We start from the raw sequence: 25,519 nt of genomic DNA on the forward strand, positions 1-25,519 counted from the left end.
GTCTGTGGGGCACGTGGAGCACGCACAGCGAGATCAAGGTAGAGGCCAGGCAGCAACATGTCCAAGGCACACTTTACAAACTGTGTGGAAAGGGCACAACCCTTCACAGCACAATTAATTTGCACCACCCAGATCACGACACGGAACAGTGCCAGTGTCCCAGAGAGCCTGCTGATTTGTAAAAGCTCATTTTAAATATTGTATTTGTGAATGGGTGAATCATCCACGTGATTCCAGACCCACAAGGAGCAAAAGGGCACAAGGCAAAAACCCCTTTTCCTACCACATCCCCAGGACCTCCAGTTCCCTACCTGGAGTTTCCCGAGGTGGCTGATTTCCACAGGCTCTCCTAGAGATCTTCCAACCTCAGAGAAACATATTTGTATACTCTTTCCACCTTTTCTTTTAAGATTTTATGTTATTTATTTGAGAGAGAGCACGAGCAGGGGGTGGAGAGGCGGAGGCAGAGGGAGAAGCAGGCTCCCCGCTGAGCAGGGAGCCCGATGTGGGGCTCGATCCCAGGACCCTGGGATCATGACGTGAGCTGAAGGCAGACGCTTCACCAACGGAGCCACCCAGGCGCCCCTGTTTCCACCTTTTCAATAAAAGTGGTGGCACACTGGTCACTGTTCTGCACCTTGCTGGTTCCACGTGGTGATATGCTCTGTTCACAGGCTGTACCATCCAGCACATGAGGTGCACGATTCAGTGGTTTCTGGCACCTCACCAGCATCGAAGTGAGGACACGCTCGTCCCCACGGTCGGCGGTAGCAGCTGCATCATACTCCGCTATGTGCTTGGACCCGTCCTGCACCAGCTTCCTATGGATCCGCTGGCCTCGACACCCATACCTGCTTCCCTGCGGGGTAGGCACCTCTAATTTCAACCCCGATCGCTCATGACGCCGGATGAATGTGTCTCCCCGACACAACGGGAAGCTTGGGGGTGGCGGGCGCCCACTATGTCCACTCACAGAAAAGCGTGCTCTGTGGCCAGCAGGAGCCCCGAGAAGGGAGGAAAACATGGCGGGGGTCTGCACGTGTGCGGCCCCATGAAAGGGGGGCCCAGTGACAGAGGCGACAGGTGGCCGGGGTGGGGGCAATGTGTCCAGGTGCAGACCACGACAGCCCCGTCCTCCTTTGCAGGCTGCTGAACCTCAGCGAGGCGCCCCACCCTGGAGGACACCCGGGGCTCACAAGCCCTCTCCCTTCGTGTTCTGGAAACAGCTCACCGCTGGGGGCCCCCTTCCCCAACGCCCAGAGGACACTCACCGGTGACCAGGTCGGACAAAGGTCCTCAAACTCCCTCTGTGCCTCGGCAGTGATGACCCCACCGATCCCCCGGAACAAAATGCTCGTTAACCAGCCTGTGCTCTGGCCTCCCTTCCTCCCCAGGCCCCGACCCTGGTCCCCCTCGGGGCGAGCCAGCAGACGGCCTCTGGGTAGGGGGACGCCTGCTCTGCCCCGGTCCCTCCCGGCCGCCCTCCAGAAGAGAAACCCTGGCCTGTCCCCCAGGTGCTGGCAAGCTCACAGGCCCAACCGCAATGGCCCAGCCCTCCCAGATAAAGCCTCTCCTCACTCAGTCCAGACAGTCCAGACGCAGGTTTTATTTGACAAATCCCTCCCTGTGGGAATCGCTGCCACCCGCAAGGGACCGAGCCGAGCCCAGAAATCAAACAGTAGCAGCTTCAGCGGAAGAAGCCTGGACGTAGCCCCAAAGCCCTAACGTGGCTCCTTGAGAGCGAGGCCGAGCCGTCCACGCGGGCACCGTAACCGGAGAAAGGTCGTCAGAGCGAGAGGAACAGCATGGGGCAGCTGTCATGTCCAGGGACACCCTTCCACTGCCCTGGCTGCCCAGGAAGACACAGCTGCGCCCTCCGGGAAAGCTAGGCAAGTGCTCACGGAAGATTGAAGTCAGCCGTACGGTTGCATAACAGTTGGAGTGGCTCATCAAGACGAGGAGCAGCCCGGCTGACCTCGGGGTCAGGGATTGTCCACAGGCTGCTTTGCCCACCTTAAGCCAGGGGCTGTCCAAGGGCTTCGGAGGACGGCCTCCCCCAGGAGGGACGGGCGAGACCACAGATGGGCAGGGATGGACCCACGCCTTGACTCTGGGCCCCAAGGCCTCCTTCGGGGGGAGAAGAGCCTCCCCGGGGCCCACGTGCCGCTCTCCAGACAGCTTGCACTTTGCAGACAGCAGACTTTGCAGACTTTGCACTTTGCAGACAGCAGCCTCAGAGGCTGCTGAGGGAGAGGGAGCTTCTGGAGTCTTCCATGCCCTCTCTGACCCGGACAGGACTTGCTCTCCAGGGGAACTTGTAGAGACTCGTTCTGTGAATGACCCGCTCACCCAGGCGCTGCGGGCGTGCGTGCTGTGAGCCTCTGACTTTAATCACACGGTGGGGCTCCTGTTGGCAGCATGAAGTCACCCTCTGGCTGAAAGAGAAGGATCTGGGTCTTGCCTGAACTGGACCCCAAGAAGTGCAGAGGGCAGCACTCTGTGTTTGGAATGCAGGGATTTAGAACTTTCTGGCTGCAGGGTGAAGGGCACCTGGGCCCCCAAGCGATACCTCTGGTGTGGGTACCCCGTGTGCGTGCAGGGGAGAGGGTCTGCCTGCTTTCGCGGGGGACCCGACCAAAGGATGTGGGCTCAGGGCCCCTCCCAACCTCACCATCTGGGGGGGGCAGGGTAAGGATTTATGGGACTCTGGAGGCCACAGAATGGTTGTGTATTTGGGACGCTCAGAAAGGGTCTTGTCTGGCAGCAGACATACACTCCCTCCCTTGTGACACCCCAAGGTTCCTGAGCTCTCCCACCTGGCCCAGGGGTCACCCCACCCCCTCCCACTCAGCTCAGAATCCCCATTCCCCTTGCCGGACCCCTACTCCTACAGCCTGCAGAAACCCTACACTTACAGTGGTTCTGGCTAATTCCACGGGCAATGGTCCCTGTCTTGCTGCTGCGGGCCTTACCCCTCTAAACCCCCTCACCAGCTCTCCATACAGGCACCCGGTTAATTTGGGGAGCCTGGCAGGATTTCCTAGGAACCGGGGGACCGCGAGAAGTCTCCTGTAGCAGCCAGCGCTGCGCCTCGCCTCCCCACGGCTCCTCCAAACGCGAACACTCCTCCCCTTGCACACGGAGAAGTGGTTGCAGGTTGTGGCGTGGATGTGCCTAGTACCCCTCGCCTCGCGGACCTCTCTCCCCGCTCCCTCCCTTCCTCTCTGGTCTCCCTGCCTCCACATCGTCCTTCCCCCCATCCCTCACAGGAACAGCGGGACCTCGGTCCGGTGTGTTGTGGTTGGTCTGAGCACCGTCCTTTGCAGTGTCGAGACCCTATTTCATCGGCAACAGTGAAAGGACAGCAGGTTTCCCACCTGCTTCCCTGGGAACGGATGTGGGATTTCTGTGCGCTCCTGGACGCGGCACGAGCTGTGAGTTTAGCGGGGCTCCCTGGATCAGACGGGAGCAGCATGGTGCTTGCGCGGGAGTGTGGACCATCGTGGGCACCTGGCCCCCAGGGGCAGGGCGGGAGGGCGTCCAGCGGGGGCAGCAGCTCCGGGGATCCCCGCCCATGCAGCCCCCTACCCGCTCGGCTTTGGGGCTCCATGTGCAGGGGTGCACAGGCGGGGTCGGGAGGCCCTGGTGTCCTTGGGTGGCAGCAGGCCGCCCTCCCCCACCCGAGCCCGTCTGAGGAATGGGGCGGAAACCCCTTCACTGAGCACCCAGACCTGCAGACCCAAGGTTCAGGCCTTGGCCACCCCACAAAGCCCTTCCCACCCTGGCAGACCCTTGCCTGCCCGTCCTCGAGGCCCCGTGCGAACGCTAACACTCGGAGGGAGCGTGCCAGAGTTCCGTGTCGTCCGTTGGCCCGCGGAAGGGTGGTGTGGCCTGCAGCCCCGCTCCACTCCGGGGCTCGGACGAGATACTCGATGTCGTGGGAACGAGGGAAGGGCTTGGTCCTTCCTCCGGACGCCAAGCTGGCACGTGCCTCCCCTGCCCTGCTGGCGCCGGCCCGGCAGTCCCAGCCACCTGCAGGCCCGAGGCCGCACAACGCCCCCCCGAGAGGCAGAGCCGAACTCTCGCTCAGCCCCCGGCCTCCTTCCGGGCCTTCACCACCCATCCCGAGATGGGGGCTGCGCCACCGTGGTGGGCTTCGCACGCTGCCGGCCTCGAGGAGGCCACGTCGGGGAATGAACGAGGTGTGGGCCAAGAGGCGCACGACCAGCCCCCCCCCCCCATGGGGATGACACCCAGGCTCATTCCTACACCCAGAATCTGGCGCTGAACAAAGGACACAGAAGACCACCAGTAGTACTTAAGATTCTGATTGTTTTTCTTCAAAAATCAACGAAAAACCCCACACACAAAAACCCCAGACTCCCCACCCTGAACCAGCCGAGTCAACAGTTTAGCCATTGACGGGAAAAGAGAAAGAGACGTTAGGCCGCACACACACCATTCTGCAGCAGGTGTCCCGGCTGGGCTGCCGTGGCCAGGACCCACGGAGACACCAGGACAGCGGGAATGCCGTGCACCAGCAAGGGTGGCCGTCAACCCCGCAAATAAATACACACGGTGCCAACAGCATCCTTTAAGTTAGTGACACATTAGGCCTGGATAAAACAACAGGCCCATGAGCAAACATTTGCTGGTTACAACACGGTTTGCTTTAAAAAAAAAATAAATAAATGAAGCCCAACAGATACACATGCGCAGGACACCTGTCAGTAGAGAGTGGTCAGAAAAAGCAGAGTCTCTGCCTTGCCCAGAACGCCACCATGGAAGTGTGCCTGGTGTCTGGGGCGCCGTCAGAGGGGGCCCCTGGGCTGGGTTGGGGGGGGCGTGGCTCCAGGAACGGCAGCCTGGGCCGCCAACCTGCCTTCACAGCAGGCCTGTCACCTGCCTGCGTGAGAGGAGACGCCGGCCCCCCATCCATCCCCGCAGGGGTGACCATGCCCCGGTTCCCCACACCCACCTGCAGGCTGCTGGAGCAGGCCGCCACGGGAAGGCTGCCAGGGCCCCTTGGCTCCCTGCATCCCTCCCAGAGCCAGCACTGTGCTCAGGCACAAAGCAGGAAGATGAACAACGGGCCGCCTTCTCGGCCTCCTGAGCCGCTTTCAGGTTGCTCTGGGTCCTGGAGGCTGGTTGGCTCGATGGCGGCAGGCTGGCCACGCCAAGCTCACGTGGCCCTGGGGGGCTGAAGCAGCTCCTCCGGCTGCAGCCCGATGCCCAAGGGCTCAGCTCGACCTCCACGGCCACCCCTGAGGAAAGCACCACGGGCACCACAAAGACAAAAGCCGGAGGAGTCAGGACAGCCCCGGGGGCAGGTACAGTGAGAGCCCAGCAGTGGAGTCTGGCCTGGGCGGCGGGGGCGTGGACCGTGCAGGTGGAAGGGGGGTTCCCCCACCAGGAAACGGAGCCAGCTCCAGACGGCTTGCTGGGGTCAGTTCTTCAGGCCCAGGGAGGGGGGTTATCTTGAGAGACTAGCCAGCTGGAAGTCCGTGAGGACTCCCCATCATGGTGTCTGCCATTCTTGCCTGGTTTGTTCTAGATTTCGTGTGAGTCTTTGCCAGCAACAACTCTTGGTCAGTCCCAGTACTGGATGTGGAACAGCCCGGAGTCCGTGCGACCCACAGCCCAAACCCGAGTCCTCCTGCCATTGTGCCTCCGCTCACGCGGGTGTCCAGGGTGCGATGTACGAAACCAGAAGCCCAGTGCGTCCCGGGTGACCGGGGTCTAGCCCAGATGCTGACCCTGCTCTGACATCCTGGGTGGTGCACGCGGGTGGGAGCTTGGGATGGTCTGGGTGCCTGTGACCTCTGCTTGAGCCCCCCCCACCCCCACAGCAGACACCTGGTGCAGGAACCCGCCTTCCGCTGAGCCGGGGCCGTTGTCACTCTCTGAAAGCAGCTGTTCTGGTGACCTTCTCTGCTCTCTTCTGGGGGGTCTGGGAGGGATCTACCCTTGGGTCTTTAAGGCAAAGAGACCTAAGTCCCGAGATTAGTTTTTGCTAAAGTCACTACATCTACAACAACAACAAAGGAAAGCCAAGCACGTGGTCTGGGTAGCTGTCTGTCTGTCAGTGCAACTCAGAGGCCACACAGCGAGGCCTGAGTCTTGGTGGCTCTGCTCGTGGGACTGGAGTGTCTGGCGCTCAGAACCCCTCCCTTCCAGGGGGCCTGTGCCGGGCCAGGCCGGGTGCCACGCTCCGCAACACGACCTGGTCCCTCGGAGGCACATCATGCTGCAGGGGGTGGAGGGAAAAACTCTCCCCACTCCCCCTCATTGCTTTAGAAAATAATCATCTTGGTGGCGTCAACTTGACCCAAAACTTAAGTTAAAAAAATAATACAAATAAACAAAGGCTGAAAAGAGAAGGGCCCAAGGTGGCAAACAGCCTGCGGAGGGTCAGGGGCCCGGCCTCTTCTTGGTGCTACACTCACGGAGCTTAAGACAGAAGTTCGCTTTCTGGGACTAAAGTCGTACCAGTTTTCACTGGGGCCCCAGCCCCCTGACCCGGTGGAGGGACGGTGCGGGGCGCTCAGCTGAGCTGCCTGGAAGACAGGACTGGAATCACTTTTCAAGGTGATGAGATGTTTCAACACCATCTTTGTGCGTTTTCTTTCTGGCAGCTTCTTGGTCCTTCTGGCTTACGTCTCCTGGGGCACCACCTGCATGAGCTTCTGGCAGAGGACCGTCGTGGAAACTGGGAGTGGGGGGAACAGCTGGGTTAGCTCGGGGGGGACATCACCGGGCAGTACGGGCTGCAGCTCACCCTGTCCCCCGTGGCTGCACCTCCCAAAGCTACAAGAGTGGCTAGAAACCTCCCGATGCGTGTACATCTGCCCAGGTCTGTGGGCCTCCCTGCTGCAGGGCAGCAGCTGCGCGTCAGGTTAGAAGCACCAGACGCTGTGCATCTGCCCCCGACTGTGCAAGTCGCCCAGCTGGTGTGGCCAAGGAACGTCAGCCCTCAGCCCGTGTCAGAGCCCGGGCTTCTCAGCAGCCACAATGGGACGGAGGGTCTGGGCACGCCCTCCTCAGGATGACCGCCACTCGCAGGCGGGTGTGTACTGGGGGCCCGACCAACACCTGTCACCCACGGATCTGCAAGCACTCATTCTGGGGGCTGATCTCCGCACGGAGGGCTCCTGCTTCAGGCCCTCGGGTGGCGTGTTCTGAAAGATGACTGACAGGGAGCCTCTGGGCTGGGCTGGAAGCAAAGCTTTACCGAAATGACCGACAGGCAGGCACCGGTGAGAATGCAGACAGCCACCTGGCACGTGGTGGCTGGGGCGCAGGCCTGTGGACACCCTGACTCTCCCAGAAGCCCGCCACATTTGACGTGATTTCAGTCACGGGTCCTAAGCTTGGCTTGTGAATGGAGCCCAGGACGGCGGTCCCAGATCCTGCATTGTCCTTTCTGCCTTTCTAGGTCAGCTAGCTGTGTTTAAGCTGGCGACAGACGGTGGGATTTCATTACTTGGCAAAAGCAGCCTAGTTCTCTGGAATCCCTTGTTCTGAGATTAGCTGGTGCCAAGCTGAGCGTCTTATCCCTGAAATACGTGGGCCGGACGTCACTGCCAAACACGCCACAGTGCCCCAAACCTCAGTTGGCATCGTAAACGCCTCACTGCTGGCCCCTCGGCCAGGACCTTGCACACCTGTCATCACCCCTGGCTGACCCTGGAACCTGGGACAGTGGGCGCTCTGCTGCTCCCAGATGGGGGGGTTAGGCCAGAGCTGCAGATGGTCCCGCTCTGGGGTCTGGGGGGTTAGGCCAGAGCTGCAGACGGTCCCGCTCTGGGGTCTGGGGGAGGCCCGAGGGGCTGGGCGGTTAGGCCAGAGCTGCAGACAGCCCTGCTATGGGGTCTGGGGGAGGCCCGAGGGGCTGGGGGGTTAGGCCAGAGCTGCAGACGGCCCTGCTCTGGGGTCTGGGGGAGGCCCGAGGGGCTGGGGGGTTAGACCAGAGCTGCAGACGGCCCTGCTCTGGGGTCTGGGGGAGGCCCGAGGGGCTGGGGGGTTAGGCCAGAGCTGCAGACGGTCCCGCTCTGGGGTCTGGGGGAGGCCCGAGGGGCTGGGGGTTAGGCCAGAGCTGCAGACGGCCCTGCTCTGGGGTCTGGGGGAGGCCCGAGGGGCTGGGGGGTTAGGCCAGAGCTGCAGACGGTCCCACTCTGGGGTCTGGGGGAGGCCCGAGGGGCTGGGGGGTTAGGCCAGAGCTGCAGACAGCCCTGCTCTGGGGTCTGGGGGAGGCCCGAGGGGCTGGGGGTTAGGCCAGAGCTGCAGACGGTCCTGCTCTGGGGTCTGGGGGAGGCCCGAGGGGCTGGGGGGTTAGACCAGAGCTGCAGACGGCCCTGCTCTGAGGCGAGGGGGCGTCCACACTGCGGATAAAGTACTCACAGATGCCCTGGAGGAGCCACTTGGGCTTGTTTTTCCACCAGATCCCGAAGAAGTAGACGGGCAGGCCGCTGAGGATGATGGTGAAGCCGATGCCACACTCCACAGGGGTCTTCCAGAAGGAGACGGCAATCAGGAAGAGGCAGGCCAGGATGAAGAACACCGGGAGGGCCAAGTTCACCTGGGGACGGGGACAGCGACGGGGCTGATGCCCGGCAGCCTGTCGTCCGTCAGTCCCACACGCCTCCCGGGGCCTGCTGTCCGGAGTCCCGTCTGCCCTGCTGCACGCAGTGCGTCCCCTGTGCCCTCGGCACACCCTGTGCCCCCTGCGTCCCGGCCAAGCTCAGAACGGCTCTGACCTCCAGGGCCTGTTCTAGCCTCTACCGGCTCTGGCCCGTGTGCTTTTCTGAGTCGGCCTCGGCGAGGTGGCGGGGCTCTGCCAACGGAGACCTCTACCGCCCTCAGCGCGCGGGGCCGCGCGGCAGCTAAGCACAGACGGTGCTGACAGGCAAACGGAAAGAACCAGGTTGGGCCCTTGAGGAGTCCCCAGGGTCAGGGAAGGTCAGCCTCCTGGTTCCCTCACAGGGTGGCGACCTTGGCCCATCACCTGATCCACGGTCACCCAAAGGAGGGGCCCGGCGCTTCTGGGAAGTCCGTGGCCACCCACTAATCACGAATCGCACAGCGGCACCTGCCTCCTCAGAGAGCCCTTTGTGCACAGGCAGGGCCGCGGGCGGCGCCCCACGGGCGCACAGCCCACCCACAGCGTCCAAAGTGGAAGAGCCGCGGACACGCCCACAGCCAGCGCGCGGCTCCCCGCACACCCGCCCCGCTTCCCCGGGCCGGCTCATCTACACGCAGAATTAGCCGTCTGTCTACACGCTGGCAGAAACCCCGGGGGGGGGTGAAGGACGAGCGAGGGTCCCACTAGGTCAGCCCACACGGCATGCCCCCGCCAAGCAAGGGCCGAGATGATCCCAGGCACTGAGGTTGCCTTGGTCCCCCCCACAAGAACCCGTCCCAGACCCCCCTGGTCTCTGCAAAGGTGCTGGCTGGGGAGCCAGGGAGGAGGCCCGCGGACAGGTGCCCCCTGTGAGGACCATATGCCAGCAGGGGCTGCACGAGGGACAGGAGCTGCTGGCCAGCGACTCCCTGCTGGCCACGACGTGAGGGTTGGGGCCATGGCTGATGTGGCCTTCACTGCACCCCTTCCTGGACAGGGTCACCCCTGGGAAGCTGGACCCCAGTCCCAAGCTGACAAGGGCCAGCACCCTGCTTTCTCCTGCGCAGGCTGAGGCCAGGGCGGGCGCCGCGGGCACCTCCACCTGCAGCCCAGCTGGTCTCCCCTCCTGCCCTGGCACCTGGCCCTCCCCGGCCATCTGGTTCAATGCTGCCCCAGGCCAGTCAGGGCCTCACCTGCACTCCTGCCCTGCAGCGCTCATCACCCCCCACCTGGCACCCGGGTTTCTCGCTTACTTCTGCCCTCCTAAAAGAGAAGCTCTAGGGGACTTGGGATCTAATTTGTTCTTTGATGGACCCCAGCACCTGGATTCACGTGGTCAAGAGGTTCCCAACAACGGTCATCATGTGAACTAGTTAACTCTGTCTAGTTCGGAACCACGTTCACACAGGTCTGGCTCGAGCCTTACCAGAAGGTTCCGGACAGAGTACCCTGACCCCTCGTTGGCAGAAGGAAGATGGAGGAACAGTGGCTTGCCCGGCCACATGCCTGAAGGCACAGAGCCAAGTGGCAGACTCTGAGGCACGTGGCTCTGCAGAGCCCCCACCGAGCACCGGGCGCATCGCCCCCCCATTGGTGGGCCGCTCACCTTGATGGGCCGCTCCAGCTCGGGCTTCCTGTAGCGAAGCCACAGCATCCCGGCGATGGCCAGGGCCACGCAGAGCCAGTTGAAGAAGCTAAAGAAGTTGATGACGGAGAAGATGTCTCTGGAGAAGGCGTACAGCAGGGTCATGATGCACTGCAAGCAGACACAGCACCTCGTGACAAAAGCGCACTCTGCGCACGTGCCCGCAAGGCTCCTGGGCGCGGCCCGCACACAGCCGTCTCCCAACAGCTCCCCTTCCCGCGCTTCCACACCGTTTCCAGATCTTCTGTTTTACAACCCCTACATGTAATTTTTGGAATTAACAACTTAAAACAAAATATCTATGAAGCACGAGGTGAGGAAATTGTTTGTGTCTCAGTGTCGGCCTCGAGCAGCCAGCGGACAGCGGGTGAGGCCGCGACAGGCTTCGTGCAGAGAACGCGCAGCCTCCCTCCCGCCAGCCTCCGCGGGGAAGCCGCCCAGATGGGTCCCGAGGGACACGCCAGTCTCCCACTTTGGCCTGCCAGCCATCGTCCCAGGGACAGAGAACAGCGTGCTGATGGCATTGCCCGCTTACCGTAAAGATGAGGGACGGCATGGGCGTCAGGAGCTGGGGGTGGATCATGGACAGGATGGAGGGCAGGTGGCCCTCCCTGGCCCCCACGAAGAACAGCCTGTGGACAGAGGAGTGGGCATTCGGCCTCCTCCCCGCGCGCCCCCAGGCAGGGCAGGGAGCGGAGCGGGCCCATCCCCAAGGGCTGGGCTCCCTGTATGGGCTTCCCGGCGTCCCTGAGGGGCTCAGCTGGCAAGGGGAAGACTCAGCCTTCTTCATCTCCAGTCCCCCTGGGCAGGGTTTCAAAATGAACCCGTGAAAGAGTCCAGAAGAACACAGCGGTGTCACCTCTGGGCAGGGGGCCGTGGGGCAGAGTTCATGGTTCCCTCATTTCTGTATTCCTCCAACATGACAAGACAAAACTTAGAGCGCACGTCGGAAGGTGGTGTGCAGTGGCCTCCCCCGCACCGGCTGAGCCTCCTGCCTCCCCCCCCCCCAGAGCCCGGGTGGTGCGCGGGTATGCGGGTGGGGGCTCACCGAGAGGACGTGAAGAGGGACCCATTGACGGAGCCGAAGCAGGACAGGCCCACGAAGACAGGGATGATCCACGACATAACGCCCAGGTGATAGGTCCCGAAGTCCTAGGCAGACAGTGAGCATGAGCCCCTCGGCCCTGGGGCACCCCAGCACGGGGCTCCAGCCTCTCAGGCTGGACGACAGGCCGTCCTCACAGCCTGGCCCTGGCACGCTGCTGCCTACACGACTCCCCGCGTGCTCGGGAGTCTATACTGGGAGTGACCCGCCCCCGGGGTCTGGACGCTGGGGGGCAGCCCCAGGGACAGGACCTAGTTCAGCACGGGGCCCCTGTGCCTCAGTTCCCGCCACAGTCTCGGGCACTAGTCACCCCACAGGATGCCAGGGGGGCCCCGTGCACAGTGTGCCCGCATCAGCACAGCACATCCGCTCAAGGGAAGGGGAGCGCGGCTGTCTCTGGGTGGCCCCCAGTGTCCCCCCGCACCCCCTCTCCCCGAGCAGGACTTGGTGTTTATTCAGAAGGTAGAGTGGGTGGGTGTTGCAAGAGCGAAGTCCCCTGGCTCTGGGGCCACCCTGCTTGGTTTGGGGGTTGACAAGGCACTCGGCCAGCCACCTCCGCGCAGCCCGGGCATGCCGTGCCCCTCCGCTGAACCCAGGGTCCACGGTGCCCAGTACAGGAGACTCAGGATGCATCCGGGCTGCCTGTGGGGGAAGGCCACCCCGCTGCACCACCCTGCGCTCAGGGCTGGAAGCCCCGCTTGCCTGGGACTCACCCTTCCCCCAAACCCATACTCGGCTCGACAAATCGCTCACATGCGCTGGCCTACAGCTGGCCTGGGGGAGGCTGGGCACCGGTGCCTGAAAGCCCCGAGTCTCCCGTGAGCCTGGCTGAAGACCCGGCGCCCCACTCCGTCTGGAGGGTGGCAAAGCACAGCCCGACCCCTCCAAGAAGGGTGAGGCTCACGGCTGAGGGGCCTGCTCTGCTCGGCGTCAGGGGCTCAGACGTGGCGTCTTACCACGGCCACAGCCTCCGACGTCAGCATCTGCTCCGTGGACAGTGTGGTGAAGTAGGCCAGGTTCGTCAGCACGTACACCAGGGTGACGATGGGGAGGGAGATGATGATGGCCAGGGGCAGGTTTCTGGAAGGAGGGGCAGGGGGACATCATCCAAGGGCAGCCGAGCGCGGGGCCAGGCTGCATGGTGGGGAGCGGGTGCCCCTTCTGACACACAGGCGCAGGGCCCGGAGCCTCACTGCGCAGGGAAGGCGGTGAGGGGCGAGGCGGCCAGCAGCACCCGTAAGGGGCCAGAAGCTGGCAGGTGGACGGCCGTGTGAACCTGGTCCAGTGACTCAACTCCTCCAGCCCCGGGCCCCGGTCCCGCGGGGCAGCCTTGTTCCAGGTCACACGGCCACCGTGCGGACAGCGCGGGGACAGAAGCCAGCACCCTGCCCCGGCGCCCCTCCTGCTCTCGCCTGAGACAGAACCAGGCTTCCTCCTTCTCTCACTTTAAAGTAACACAAGTTCGTGCGTACGCATACCTGTAGGGATTGATCATCTCCTCTGTGACAAAATTCAAGTAGTTCCTAGAAACGAGAGAGCAGACCCTAACTACACGTCTCTCCCACAACACAGATGCCCCCGGGAGCCCCCATCCACCTGCGGGTCCCCCTTGGTGAGCAGCTGTCCTGAGGGAAGTCCGCGCTGCCACCCCCACGTGGCTTGTGCTCTGATGCACTCTGTCCCCCCGGGCACAGGCACAGCCCGGCCCGCAGCGGGGGCACCCTGGGCACCTCCCCCCGTGCAGACCCGCTCCGTGTGCAGCTCTTCATGTCCACACCGAGCACTCAAGGGCAGGCTCAGAGGCCACGTGGGGAAAGAGACCCGAAGGGCAGTCCTCACGGCTTCCGTGCCCCCGTGGAAGGTCTACTGCACTAAGCACGAGGCATCCCTGTCTGCTGCCTGACCCTTTCCGGCATCTTCCGTGCCACCGGCCTGCCCACCCACCGCAGCCACTCTTGTGGCTCGAGAGCAGGAGCCACGGCTGGGGACCCAGGGGACAGAGGGCATCGGCCAGGGCTGTAGGCAGGCACCTTGCTCCTGGCCGGGGGAGGTCAAGAACCACCAAGCCCAGCACTTTCCGCCTAAAGGCTTTGAGGCCGTCAGCAAAGGTCTGTATACAGGAAGCAGGCTTGCTGCGAGCAGCACCCAGGTCTGCGCTGGGGCCCGTCTGCGCCACGGCACGTCTGCGCTGGGGCACGGCTGCACTTTTCTGGGACGCGTGGGGCGAGCCGCAGCTCTAGAGCCCTGCCTGCATTCCCCAGAACAGCCCGCGGCCGGCCAAGAAGCCCGGAGTTCTGGACCCTCGACGGTCCACCCAAGGCCCAGAGACCCCAACATTCTAGAACCTACCATCCCCCGTAGGCAAAGAGGCCGCTGTACAATGCCAGCACAATGTTCCCCACGTCCAGCTTGGTGCCCTCGAACGAGACCGTAGGATCCAGATTGGACACGTCACCTGGCAAAGGCCAAACACACAGAAAGGAATGCCAGGTTAGAGATCACTGCAAAGAGGTCTCACCACAACTTCTGGAATGTTCCTGGAGCAAAATACAGTCACAAACAGAAATGGTGGGGTGAAGGCTTTCCGCTGCAACAAATTAAATGCACCTGCTGAGCCACCTGGCCAGCATTCCCACACTTACCCTGGGGCCAGGAGCGAGCAGGCACAGGTGACCCAGGGGACCTGGCCCCCAAGATGCCCCTAGCCCACCCGTGAGGGGGAGGCAGCTCTGCAGACTCTCGGTCACTCCAAGTACCAGTGGACTATGTGCGCGCTGAAGGATGGGATGCCCACATAGGTGGGGGCAGGGGCGTGTGTGTGTCTACCTGTGATTCATTCGGGTCAGGAGGAAGGGCTAGTCGTCCCGGTCACCTCAGGGGACACTCCCTGCAGAACCCGTGACGTGAGCCCCAGGTCAGGGGCACCTAGGCTTGAGTCTCGGCTCCCCCTTAGTGCTGGGAGAATCTCGGGCTGCTAACCCTAAACCCAGGTTCCTTGCTTGGGGGACAGAGCTCAGAGCATGACCTGTCAGTAAGGGTCAGCAGGAAATTTCTCAAAAACAACTCAGATCTGTCCCTGGAACCCAGATGTGCCCGAGAGACTGCAGAGGCATGAGGCGACGGGGCCATGCAGTTCGAGCACCTCCCAGGCAGCTGTCCCTGGGGGCATCTCGGCCTTGGTCCTCCACATGCACAGACGACAGCAGGGCCCGGCAGAGCCGCGCCCACCTCTCTGCTGACCGTTTCCACTGGGAGCGGCCCAGGGGGCCCCGGTGTGCAGTCACACCACCCGGTGTCTGCCCCCGTCCTCCCGTGGCTTCTCTGCTGCATCTCCCCTCTGTCTTAGTGGGACACGTATGCCTGGGTTTAGGGCCCACCCGTGGTGGCTGCCTGCCAGGCACACACAGCTGAAGCAGGGGCTGTACTCTTGGTCAGGTGTGGACTGCTCCTTAGTTTGGGGACATTTCTAATGGAGTCCTTGTGGCTCTGCATGTGAAGGCCTGTGTCGCATCCAGCTGAGAAGCCACTGGCCCAGGCACTGCGGGGCGAGGCAGGGGTGTGGCCCCGACCCACAGCCGGTGGGTCTTCAGGCCTCTGGGGAGCCCAAGGTTCCCCACACCCTCCCACAAGGGTGATGGCCTCAGTCACCCCAGGAACAGGGCACAATGACAGCAGCGGAGGGGAGATCCCGTCGCGCCTTATCTCCCCCAGTAGAAGCCTGCACTTCAAAAGCAGCTCTGGACCTCCTACATGTTCTGGACTCCGCCCTTGAGCTTGTTTGTCCTGACCCCGCAGGTGTGCTGAGGCCTTTGATCTCAAACCTGAGCTGGAGGTGGACGTGGCCACGGTCTCGTGATAGACTGTTTGGCCCCGGGGTGGCCGGAACCTCACCTACTGCCCGCACGTGACCCGTCTTGGAGGCCCAGGTCCCGGGACTGCCTGGTCACAGGGTGGTCAGCAGGCTGGGTGGACGGGGGCCGTGCAGAGGGTGGGCTCAGGACAGCGCGCCGTTCATTCAACAGCACCCAGGAGAGCTCCCAGAGGCCCCCTGGGCTCCCTCCCGGCGGCTCCTCCATGGAAATGGTCTGCAAGGTGCACTCCACGTCTGCAGAGCTCCACCACATCCCACGGCCCTGTCCACGTGTTTCTGCTCTCCAGCAGCTGGGGACATGGCGGCTTGGGCCACCTGCCCTGGGGGTGGGGAACCACCAACACGCAGTGGGATCTAGGACCAGGATTGGGGACCCACCTCTGGGGACCGTGTGTGCAAGTCCACACCACCTACACCTCCCAGAGGGCCCCAGCTGCTCCTAAGAGTCTGGGGGTACTGCTGAGACCGCCCTCACTCCCCCAGACCTCCCGAGGACTCAGGTCCCACAGCCGCTTCTGGAGCACGGAAGGCTTTCCACAAGAACGGCCCCTCACACGTAGGGCACGCGTGTCTGGAACCCACGATTTTCTCACGAACCTACCCCATCTTCCTACTAGAATACCCACCTATGTATCTTGTTCACTCTTCAAATTTAACAATTTTCCCATCTGCTGTGATATACATTTGGGTGTTGTTAAAACTGGTCCCCCCTGATTTAGTGACAGTGTGTGTGCACGTGTGGGCTGGAGACATTCCATGCAGAGGTCACTTCTGGGGGCCACCACCCAGCCTGGTACAGGAAAGGTGAAGTGTGGGTGCTCAGAAGGATCCTGGCTACTGCAGATAAAGGGCTGGGACAGGGATAAGATTCGAGGTGGGACCTGCAGCCTGCAGTTTTCAGCTAAGAACCAGATGCTTCCAGCCCTGCGAAGGCCCGCGCAAGCCTCGATGTCCCCCCGAGGCGCCACTCTCGCGGTGGGCACCAGCTCCGAGCCCGGATACGTACACACAGTCGTCTGAGATGGTCACACGGGGGGTGGTACTCCCAACGTACAACAGTATTTTCTGGGACTTACAGCCTGATTTCCTCCAAGGAAATGCTTGCTTCTCTGACCAAACACAGAGAAAAGAATCTCACTGGGGGCCTCGGCCAGGCCCCTCCCAAACAGCCTACAAAGATTTCTATTCCTAGGACAAGTGTGGTTGGCCATCTGCTGGGAACTCCCTTGGCCGTCTGTGCCCTCACTCCCTGGCTGCAAAGTGCCCAGTCCCTCGGAGGAGAGCAGACATCCAGGCGCACAGAGAGACCGCGCCCCCAGACCCCACAGCGGCCCCCAGACGCCGCAGCACCACGTGTGCCTGGCAGCCCTCCTGCTTCTCTCGTGGTGTGTGTGTTGGGGGGCGGTGGGGAGCAGAAAAAGCTCCGCCTAGGATTTGGCTGTTGCGTCTGGCTGCCAATCAACCCTCTGCCCAGTTCCTCTGGGCCATTGCCCACTCTATCACCTCCCGTAGAAGGAGCGTGCCTCACTGCACACCAGGGACAGAGGGAGGGGTCTGACAGTGACCCGTCCTGAGTGGGCAGCGTGTATGCACCCCCGGCAGGGCTCCCGGCTTTGTTCAGGCGCAGACTGTGCTGGATGCTGGCCCAGAAGGGAAACCCGCAGCTTCTCCAGGCTCCTGACCAAATGCCGGCCAAGCACGCTGCCCCTCCTTCTCGATGGGCACCAAGGAGCAGGCACTGGGTCTGCTGGCTCTGTGGGGCACTTAGCCTGTGCCTGCCCTCGCTGTCCTGGGGTCCTGCTGGGGCCGGAGCCCTAACAGCAGGTGGTCTTCAGGGAGGTGTGGAGAGCTGGGGGGGGGAGGCAGCCACACCTGGGCATCATGATGTGCATTAGCAGCTGCGCTGTGTGGTGGCCAAGGCGGTGGTGAGCAGGGGCAGGGCGCAGAAGAGACATGGAGCCCTCCTGGGAGGAGGGCAGATTCTAGAAGACCCCGCATGCAGTCTCAACCACCCACCTGCCCTCTGCAGCCGGGGGACATATGGCGATATCTGGAAACACGCAGACTTGACAGGGCGGGGGTGGGGGCCGTCCGGTGGGTGGAGGCGGGCGGTGCCGCTGAGCATGCTGGGAGGCAGAGGGCGGCTCCCCCAGACGGCAACAACACAGGGCAGGAGTAGTGTTGGGCCTACAGGACCGATGCTGGGCCTGCGTGCACTGCTCCCATGGCTAGGGCAGACACGCTGACATGGGGTATTGACCCCCACACGGGGTACCTCAGGCACGGATGAATGACAACAGCCCCCAGACGGCCACCGTGCTCGAAGCTACCCAGTCGGGCTCTATCCCCACGGGGGCCCCAGCCCTCCCCCCCACAAGAGCAGGCCAGAGTGATTGCGATGGACGGACACAGTGCGGGTCCTCCCGCGGGCTCCAAGAGTGCGGGCGTGGGCACCCTGGGACCCCACAGTTAAACAGGGTCCCCTGTGCCACCACCCCTTCTCTGGGGCTTTTCTGCACACTGCACTGCTGCCCAGAGAGAAGGCAGCATGCTGGCTGAGGCTGGGTCCAGGCCGTCGGCTCACCTGCAGTGCACGCGAGCCCCCAGAGCCCCCAGACCTTCACGTCTACCTCTCTTAGCCCGAACACGCAGCCCTCCCAGAAGGGCTGCTGGGAATGTGAATGCCAGCACACAGCCAGAAGCTGGGCCTGCCACCCGCCCACGGGGACCCCTCGGGGACCGGGGTAATTGGGGTGGAAAGCTCCAACGCCCAGGGAGCGCTGTCAGGGAAAGCCAGCCCGAATCCCCGCGTCACAAAGACACAGCCACGGGAAGCAGCAGCTCTGTGCACATGGGGACAGGCGTGGTCTTTCCTCCCACCGGGGGAATGTGCCAGCCCTCTGGCTTCTGACCTGGGAGGACCAGGGCTCCCCCCACACCTGCATCCCCTGAGACCTGGCCTCCGCGTTGTGGGGGCTGGGCAGATGCTTCTCCAGGGTCCCGGGAGCCTGTCAACGCCGCATCTGGGGCGGGGCCGCAGAGAATCCCAGAACCTCAGGGCTGGCGGGGCCCCACCCCCACCCGATGCTTTCCCACAGGCAGAGCAGCCCTGGGGCACCCCTCCTGGGATGGGGACACTGTGAGAAAGTCAGCCCCAAACTGGGGAACATCCACCATGCTGGAAGCTTCTGCTTCTCATCCCACTTTATCCCTCTGGGGTTCCATGGGATGGTCATTTACGTCAAGAGATGGGAAGGGGGTCGCCCCCAGGAACTCCTGTTAACCTGGAACCTCTGAATGTGACCTGGTTTGACGACGGAATGGAGGTGAGGATCTCAAGATGAGATCACGGATTAGGATAGGCCCTGCAGCCCACGAGGGTCCTTGGAAGACACAGAGACACAGGAAGGGGCCACTCGGCCAACAGGGCCGAGTGCCACAGCTACAAGCCCAGGGACCACCGGAAGCTGGAACAGACAAGGAGGGACGCCCCACGAATTTCAGAGGGACTACAGCCCTACGTTTGGACTTTTGTTCCCCAGAATCACTGGGGACGATGGGACACCGTCTGCAGACAGACCTACGGGACTCACTCCGTCTGCATCAGACGCCCTGGTCTCCGCTCTGTGCCTCGGACGTGGCTGGGACAAGCTGTGGCCTTGGATCCTGCTTTGCAATCACTGGCCAAGGGAACGGTGTTTGGCCTCAGGCTCCTGCTCTGTAAGATGGGCTGTCACGTGTGGGGCCACCGGGCCTCGGCACTCTGCGTCACACCTGGCGAGGGAGCGCTGCGTGACCGGTGCCCTTAACGGGCTTGGGCAGAAAGGACCGTGATGGGTCTCCGGCTTCACCCAGAGACCAGCATCCTGGAAGGGGATGCATCCTGCAGCCGGCTCATCGGGCTCCTCTTCCGCATTTCCCCACCCCGGAGGGACGTGCCCGGCACGCGGTGCCCGTCCTGTCTCTGCCTGATGTCTGGGAACGGCGATGGGGCGAGAATCTGGGTTTGGGGAGGCTGACAGGAGGTCAGGGCTTGTTCACCTGGCCAGTGTCTGTCCCCGGGACCCTCTGTCTTTTAGACCCCTGGAGGAGCGGGCCCCTTGGCCTCAGGATCTGCTTTCAACCTCAAATCCCAGTTGCAAAGGGCCCTCTCCCCACTGAGCAGGCTGGGAGAGACCCCTGAGAACCAACTGTGCTCAGCACGGGGCTCTGTGGCTGCCACGGCCCAGGGCACAGGCGAGCTGAGGGCCTCAGTGGGAGAGAGTCCGACTTCCCTGACTTTGATTTCATGCCAGAGGGCGGCACGAGCAAAGCATGTGATTTCAAAGCTCTGGATGCTGAGTTAGTGCAGAGGCGTGCAGGCCCAAGAAAAAGGCCTCAATTAAAAATTATCAAAGAATAGGAGCGCCTGGGTGGCTCAGCCGGTTGAGTAACTGACTCGTGATTTTGGCTCAGGTCATGATCTCAGGGTTATGGGATGGAGCCCCATGTCAGGCACTTGGCTCAATGGGGAGTCTGCTGGGAATTTTCCCTCTGCCCCTCCCCCGCTCACATTTCCTCTTTCTCTCAAATAAATCTTCAAAAAAAAAAATTATCAAAGAACATCCACAGGAAAAACAACCAAGCTTGCCTCGATGGCACCTTCAGGACAAGTCTTCCCACAGGGCACGCCCTGCCCTGCCCCCCCGGTCCCTTCCCTGCTCCTGGGACCCAGGTGACCAGAGTGGAGAACCAAACCCTAGCCCTGCACGGCCCCCCCGCTGCAGTGCCCTGCGGTCCCAGCAGGACCCCGAGCCCCTCTGAAATGGGCCCTGAAGTCCTCTGTCAGGGGAGGCCTGCAAGGGCTCGCCCCTTCCTGCCCGGGCTGTCTCCCATGTGTCCCCTGTTCCGAGATACCCCTGTCATGTTGGGACAGCGCCCAGACGTATGAGATAAACAACGCCGGGTTCAGGAGCCTCTGCTTGCCATGCAGACCACACCCATGTCTCCCAGCATTTTGGGGCCAACGTCTCGGCAGCGGGGTGAGTTTGTGTGAGCTGCTGCAAGCCTGGGGCATAGGGGCAACGGCTAGGGGGCAGGCCTGTTTGGCGCATGGAGGCCTGGCCGCCATGACCTCCCTCGGCAGAGGGTATCCTGCTCAGACTCGGCGTGGGAGGGAGGAGGCGCTCCGTGGGCCCCTCACAGCCGTACACCCGGGCAGTCCACGCCGTAACCGCTCGCCCACTGGCGCCGCAGCCCGGGCAAAGCCACACGGGTCCACATGGGTCCCACCGTGTGGCCCCTCCGGGACTGACCTGGGCAGAGGGGCGCGCCTTCTGCACCCCACTCCCATCTCTGGTCTGAGGAACGCCTGCGTGGCTTGGGAACGGCCTGGCCTTAGGGTCGTGGCCCCTGTGGGGCGTCACACATAAGGGGTCCATAGACCAAAAGGGCAAAAGCAGGTGGCAGAACGCGGCAGGCATGAGCCCCCACGTGCCCTCCACCCACCCCGTCTGCCTGCTTCTCTGCGGCCTCCCCTGCTTTGTGCCACAGCCACTGGATCCGAAATGCTGACCTGAGCTCTGTCTCCCCTTCTGAAAATGCTGAGAGCAAATCCAGACACCTCGCATGGCGCCAGGCCTGCGTGCCCGACACCGCGGGGGCCCTCCCACCCACAGCCACGGGGCAGCTGAGCGGCTCCCACACCGAGATCCCAGCCTGGGGCTGTGCAGAGCCATCCCTTTGTCCCTCTAACTTTGTGCCTTCATCCAGCTGCCCCCGCCGCCGCCCTCAGTCCTGGTCTCGGCTGGCGCCCCGTCTGCCCATCTACAGTTCTCCTGTTCACGCGCCGTCTGGCGTCCCCACAGCCGAGCCCCGGCCGGCAGGGCCAAGTCCTTGTCGGGGCTCAGGAGCCAGTCACACTCAGGGCCTCAGCAGGTTCCAGGGAAGGACGGGGGAAGAGCAAGGGTAGACTGCTCACGGGTGTCGAGGGCACAAGCCCAGCAGAGGCCCGGTGGCCAACCAATGGCCAGCTGAACTCAAACCCCCTCTGCAGCCCTCGGGCCCCCCTGGGTGCTTGGCGGGCTGGGGAGGAAGACCGACCACTCAGAGCCCGGAGGAGTAGGGCACCCGGGGTCTGCGCCATAATGCAGCCTGGCTGGGGGACAGTCTGAGCCCATCTGAGCCGAGCCCCGGCCCCCAGGACCCGGGCCCTCCCGCCTGCCATCAGCATGGGGACCCAGGGTGACGGGCAGGCTGCCCGAGGGAAGAAGAGTCAGACCACGGACTCCGTGGGAGGAGAAGGGCGTCAATTTTGCAACCATATGTCCCCCAGAAGGGAAGGCATTCGTGTGGGAACAACACAACTGTCTTGAGGAAAACCAGGAGGCAGAATTCTGCAGAAGCCACACTGTATCCCGAGTTCAGAAAGGAACTGCTTCGGGGCAAGGGGGGCGCGGGGGGTGTGTGTGTGGGGGGGGGGGATGTTTCCTACGGCAACAGCATCACAAACACATTAGGTATTTGAGCTGAACAAAAGTTCTTTGCTATCCGACTGAATTTGTTTCTACACAAGTCACGTCACCCCCTCCACATTCCTCATCTGTCTGCAGCTAATCAGACCGGCCCAGCAAATACCTTCACGAGCAGATCTTCTAACAAATGACATGCTTCCTGGCTGCACAAAGTCTGGTCCGCCGGGTCCCGCCCAGCTGACTGCTCCACGAGGCTGCACAGGGAAGCCCCGACCAGAGTCCTCAAGACTCGAGGACTACGGCAGACAATAAAGTCCTGTCTTCAAGGAGGTGCTAGACCCTGGAGCCCTAGGAAGGCTGAGTACGGTGGGAGCACCCAGAGCAGCAGCCCCGCACACACTCAGGGCCGACCGTCCTGTCCCAGCCCTGCCTGGTCGGCACACCCGAGGCTGGGCGGGGGTTAAGGATTTCCTGGCTGATCTGACACGTGCTCCCAGGCTGACGTCCGGCTCCCTTTCTTGCCCCAGAAAGCGGTCTGGAAATCAGGTGGGATATCCCCCTTGATGCTGCTGATGATCGTAGCTCGTGGGTGCTGGGGTCTCATTAGGTCCCAGAGCCACGCTACAAACCTTCACACATGTGAATGTATTCAATAGATGGTCTGCCCAAATCACCTGGGTTCTCGCTTCCATGTTACTAGGCCGGTGTAGACCAGCATGTGGGCTTCTCTCTAGCCCCAGAGAGGGTCCATGTGCACCCAATTCTCCCAAATCATGAACGCCCCCCTGCATGGGCCCACGGCCTGCGGATGCTGAGCTCCTATGAAGCGTGGTGCCGTGTGTGGCCCTTAGGGGAAGGGAGTATGAGAGCGCAGGAACTGAAGGAACGGATTTCTGGGTATCGCGGGCAGAAGCCCAGAGGACACGGCAGATATGGGCCCATTACGGGCTTTCCACCCACTCGATTCATAGCTAGGCAGCACCTGAAGAGGGTGGGCTATAGGATGAGACGCCCACAGAGGCCCACGGCGTGACCTGCTGGGGAAGCCTGCACACGAGGGGCACGCAGCCCCGTACTGGCACGCGACCTTGGACGACGCAGATCCAGCCCCAATCCTGGCTCTCCTGCTGCTAAGCCGGGGGCACAGGTGCTGCCTTCCCGCACCCCAGGGCTCTAAGAGCACCCGGTCATGGACAGAGGCCAACACAAGGGCTATGGGGCACCAGCTGCCTCTGCGTGTCCCCCGCACATACGTGGCTGTGCGCCCTCTTGGTGACCCTCTCTGAAGGGGCCCTCAGAAGCTGCCTTGCGCCAGCCCCTGGGGGATCGCTGATCTGTGAGAGCCAAGCAGATGCCCACCCCACCGGGAGAAACGTGTACGTCCCTTCCCAGCACTGAGAGGATGCGCTGCCACCAAGTGCCACGCCGTGGGTGACCCACATGGGTAAGACAAAGTGGCAGACCACAGTGGGAGGGGTTGGCATGGCGAGATGCTGGGGCTGGCGGGGCTCCTACATCCTCCCCGGGGGCGGCCACCCTCCATCGAACAGGCACTCGAGATGTGGGCCCCCATGTGCGAGATCTGCCTTGGTAACGGTTCCATCCCACCTCGAGTTCCGTGTGCCGGGCGCAGCCCTGAGGTCCGTCTGCGAACTGCCATGTCCCCACCCCACCCCTGCCCTCACGTGTGGGTAGGAGAGTGGGGTTTGAGGGGACAGGGTTGGTCCATTTCTCCCCATCACTCGGGATTTAACTTTGCTGTTCAGTCTCTGTAACAATGTCAGTACCTCTTGCCGGACAGTGTGACCGGCTCAAATGAAACCGTGCGTGCTGGCGCGGCAGACCTTCGGGCCAGGGGCATTCAGGGACAGGGACCGCTCCCACCACAGCCACAGCAGGCCCTCGAAGGACACCTGGCAGGGGCGCCCAGAGCTTACACTCACCCTTCCCAATCTGGATGAAGCCAAGCAGAATGATCAAGGCCAACGCCAGGAGCTTGGCGGCGGCGAAGGCGTCCTGGACCCGGGTGGCGGCCTTCACGCTGTAACAGTTCACGGCCGTGAGCAGGACTGTGGAGAGAGGGCAGGAGTGAGTCGCGCGGGACAGGCGGCCACAGCGGACAGGGGCAGCCCCAGAGAGGGGAGCCCAGCCCCTCTGGCGGCTCACACCTTCTGGGCCTTGTTCTCACTGACGGCTCTCCAGGCTCAAGGTCAGAGGCTGAGAAACACACTTCTTGACTCTCAAAACAGCTACATTCCCACACACCCCTGGGCTATCGTAAAGATTTTTTTAAAAGATTTTATTCATTTATTTGAGAGAGAGCACGAGAGGGAACACGATCAGGGGGAGTGGCAGGCAGAGGCAGAGGGAGAAGCAGGCTTCCCGCCGAGCAGGGAGCCGGACATGGAACTTGATCCCAGGACCCTGGGATCATGACCTGAGCCGAAGGCTGAGCCGCCCAGGTGCCCTGTCATAAAGAACTTTTAATGAATGAATTGCCACAGCCCCGCCCCGCCCCCGCCCCCACCTGCTGCACACCTGTGGCCTATCTTCAGCGCGCAGGTTATAAATACAAATGCACCTTAGCTGCAGGAAGGAGTCTGTGCTCACCTGTGTGCATCCCTCCCCATTTCAGCCTAACTTAGGTGCCCACACAGCCCACCTAACTTCCTGAAGGTGGGAAACTCTTTTTGCAGAGAGAACCTTCTGGAATCCCACAGAGGAAACAGGTAAGTGAGATAGTGTTAGCATGAATCCATATGACAAGCCAATTGGTGGGACCACGGGGGGCAATTCTGACACACGACACGGGGACTGAAGGCGAGGCCAAGCCCAAGAAGCAGGGGTCAGCAAGAGGCAACACTGAGGTGGGCCCAGCTGGGGACGTGAACAGGATATGTTGAAGACTAGAAATCACACCAATCACAGCTGGTCCCGACCTGGAAGGCAGGGGACGTGGGGCTGGGGGGCGGGGGGCACAGGTGGGCCCCTAAGCCAGGCTCCACAAACGCGCCCGGACGCTCACGAGCAGGCCCTGCCTGGCTTCCCGGGAGACCCCTGGCCCTGACCCAAGGTGGAGGCATCCGTATGGTGACACATCGGGTGTGCAGGAGACACGGTCAAGTGTGTAGGGACCCCGGGAGCTGGCTGTCATCGCAGCCACTTACAAAGAAGCAAAACTACATTAAAACAAAGGCAACAAATCCTCAGCGCTCAGACCTTCCAATCCACCATTCCTAAGTCGTGTGTGCTCTCAGCTGCTCCAAGGGTGAGCTGGACAGGCTGCGGCTCAGCTCTGCGCATGGCGCCCTCCTGAAGGCTACCGCGACCAGCTGCCTGGCAGCATCCACACCAGGGAATCTGCAAGGGCACAGAGCGGGGCCTTTCTTTCTCGGGGGCTGGTCCTCCGACTTTAACCTGCAGGGCCTGGACCTGGGAAGGGCCTCTCCACGAGCCCTCCACACCCACTGCTTCTCCATGAGCTGCAGTTAAGGTAAGAAACGCTGGAAAGGTCTGCACATCTTTTCTCTTTTTGACACAGAACTAACCCAGGACTGGCAGACCCCAAGAGGGGCTTCTTCCCCAGCTAAAGCCAATCAGTGAAATTTTACAATTTGAGCAGTAAGGCCCCAAAAAATAAATCTGCACTAATGAACTGGATAAGACCTGGCAGTTCAGGTAGAAGAAAAACATGAATTCTTCCAGCCCGCTGCACCCTGCCACCTGCTTATTGCTCCAGGAAATTAACTGACACCTTAGTAGCGCCCCTCCCCCACTGCCATGTTCCCCAATGCTCTGAGCCCTGGCTGATGATGCAACGGCAGAC

At 62.3% G+C, this 25,519-nt stretch overlaps 1 protein-coding gene across 2 annotated transcripts in view; it reads right to left on the bottom strand.

Moving 5' to 3' along the window:
- Window positions 1-4,318: 4,318 nt before the first annotated feature.
- The window catches only part of SLC7A5 (solute carrier family 7 member 5), a 33,700-nt gene continuing 12,499 nt past the window's right edge, over window positions 4,319-25,519 (bottom strand). Inside the window, exons 2-10 of one of the 2 annotated variants that reach the window (XM_028097193.2) lie at window positions 23,637-23,762; window positions 13,720-13,825; window positions 12,849-12,893; window positions 12,327-12,450; window positions 11,314-11,417; window positions 10,801-10,897; window positions 10,227-10,376; window positions 8,401-8,578; window positions 4,319-6,709 (exon numbers count right to left, since the gene is read on the bottom strand). In XM_028097193.2, coding sequence (XP_027952994.1) covers window positions 6,654-6,709; window positions 8,401-8,578; window positions 10,227-10,376; window positions 10,801-10,897; window positions 11,314-11,417; window positions 12,327-12,450; window positions 12,849-12,893; window positions 13,720-13,825; window positions 23,637-23,762 — 986 coding nt within the window. In that variant the 3' untranslated portion in view covers window positions 4,319-6,653. The remainder of the gene's footprint in view (window positions 6,710-8,400; window positions 8,579-10,226; window positions 10,377-10,800; window positions 10,898-11,313; window positions 11,418-12,326; window positions 12,451-12,848; window positions 12,894-13,719; window positions 13,826-23,636; window positions 23,763-25,519) is intronic. The other variant, XM_088027527.1, reaches the window with a different exon arrangement.

Source organism: Eumetopias jubatus, unplaced genomic scaffold (assembly GCF_037043125.1).
Source record: "Eumetopias jubatus isolate StellerSeaLion01/CBP00866 unplaced genomic scaffold, mEumJub1_p1.0 scaffold_10, whole genome shotgun sequence".
Lineage (NCBI taxonomy): Eukaryota > Metazoa > Chordata > Mammalia > Carnivora > Otariidae > Eumetopias > Eumetopias jubatus.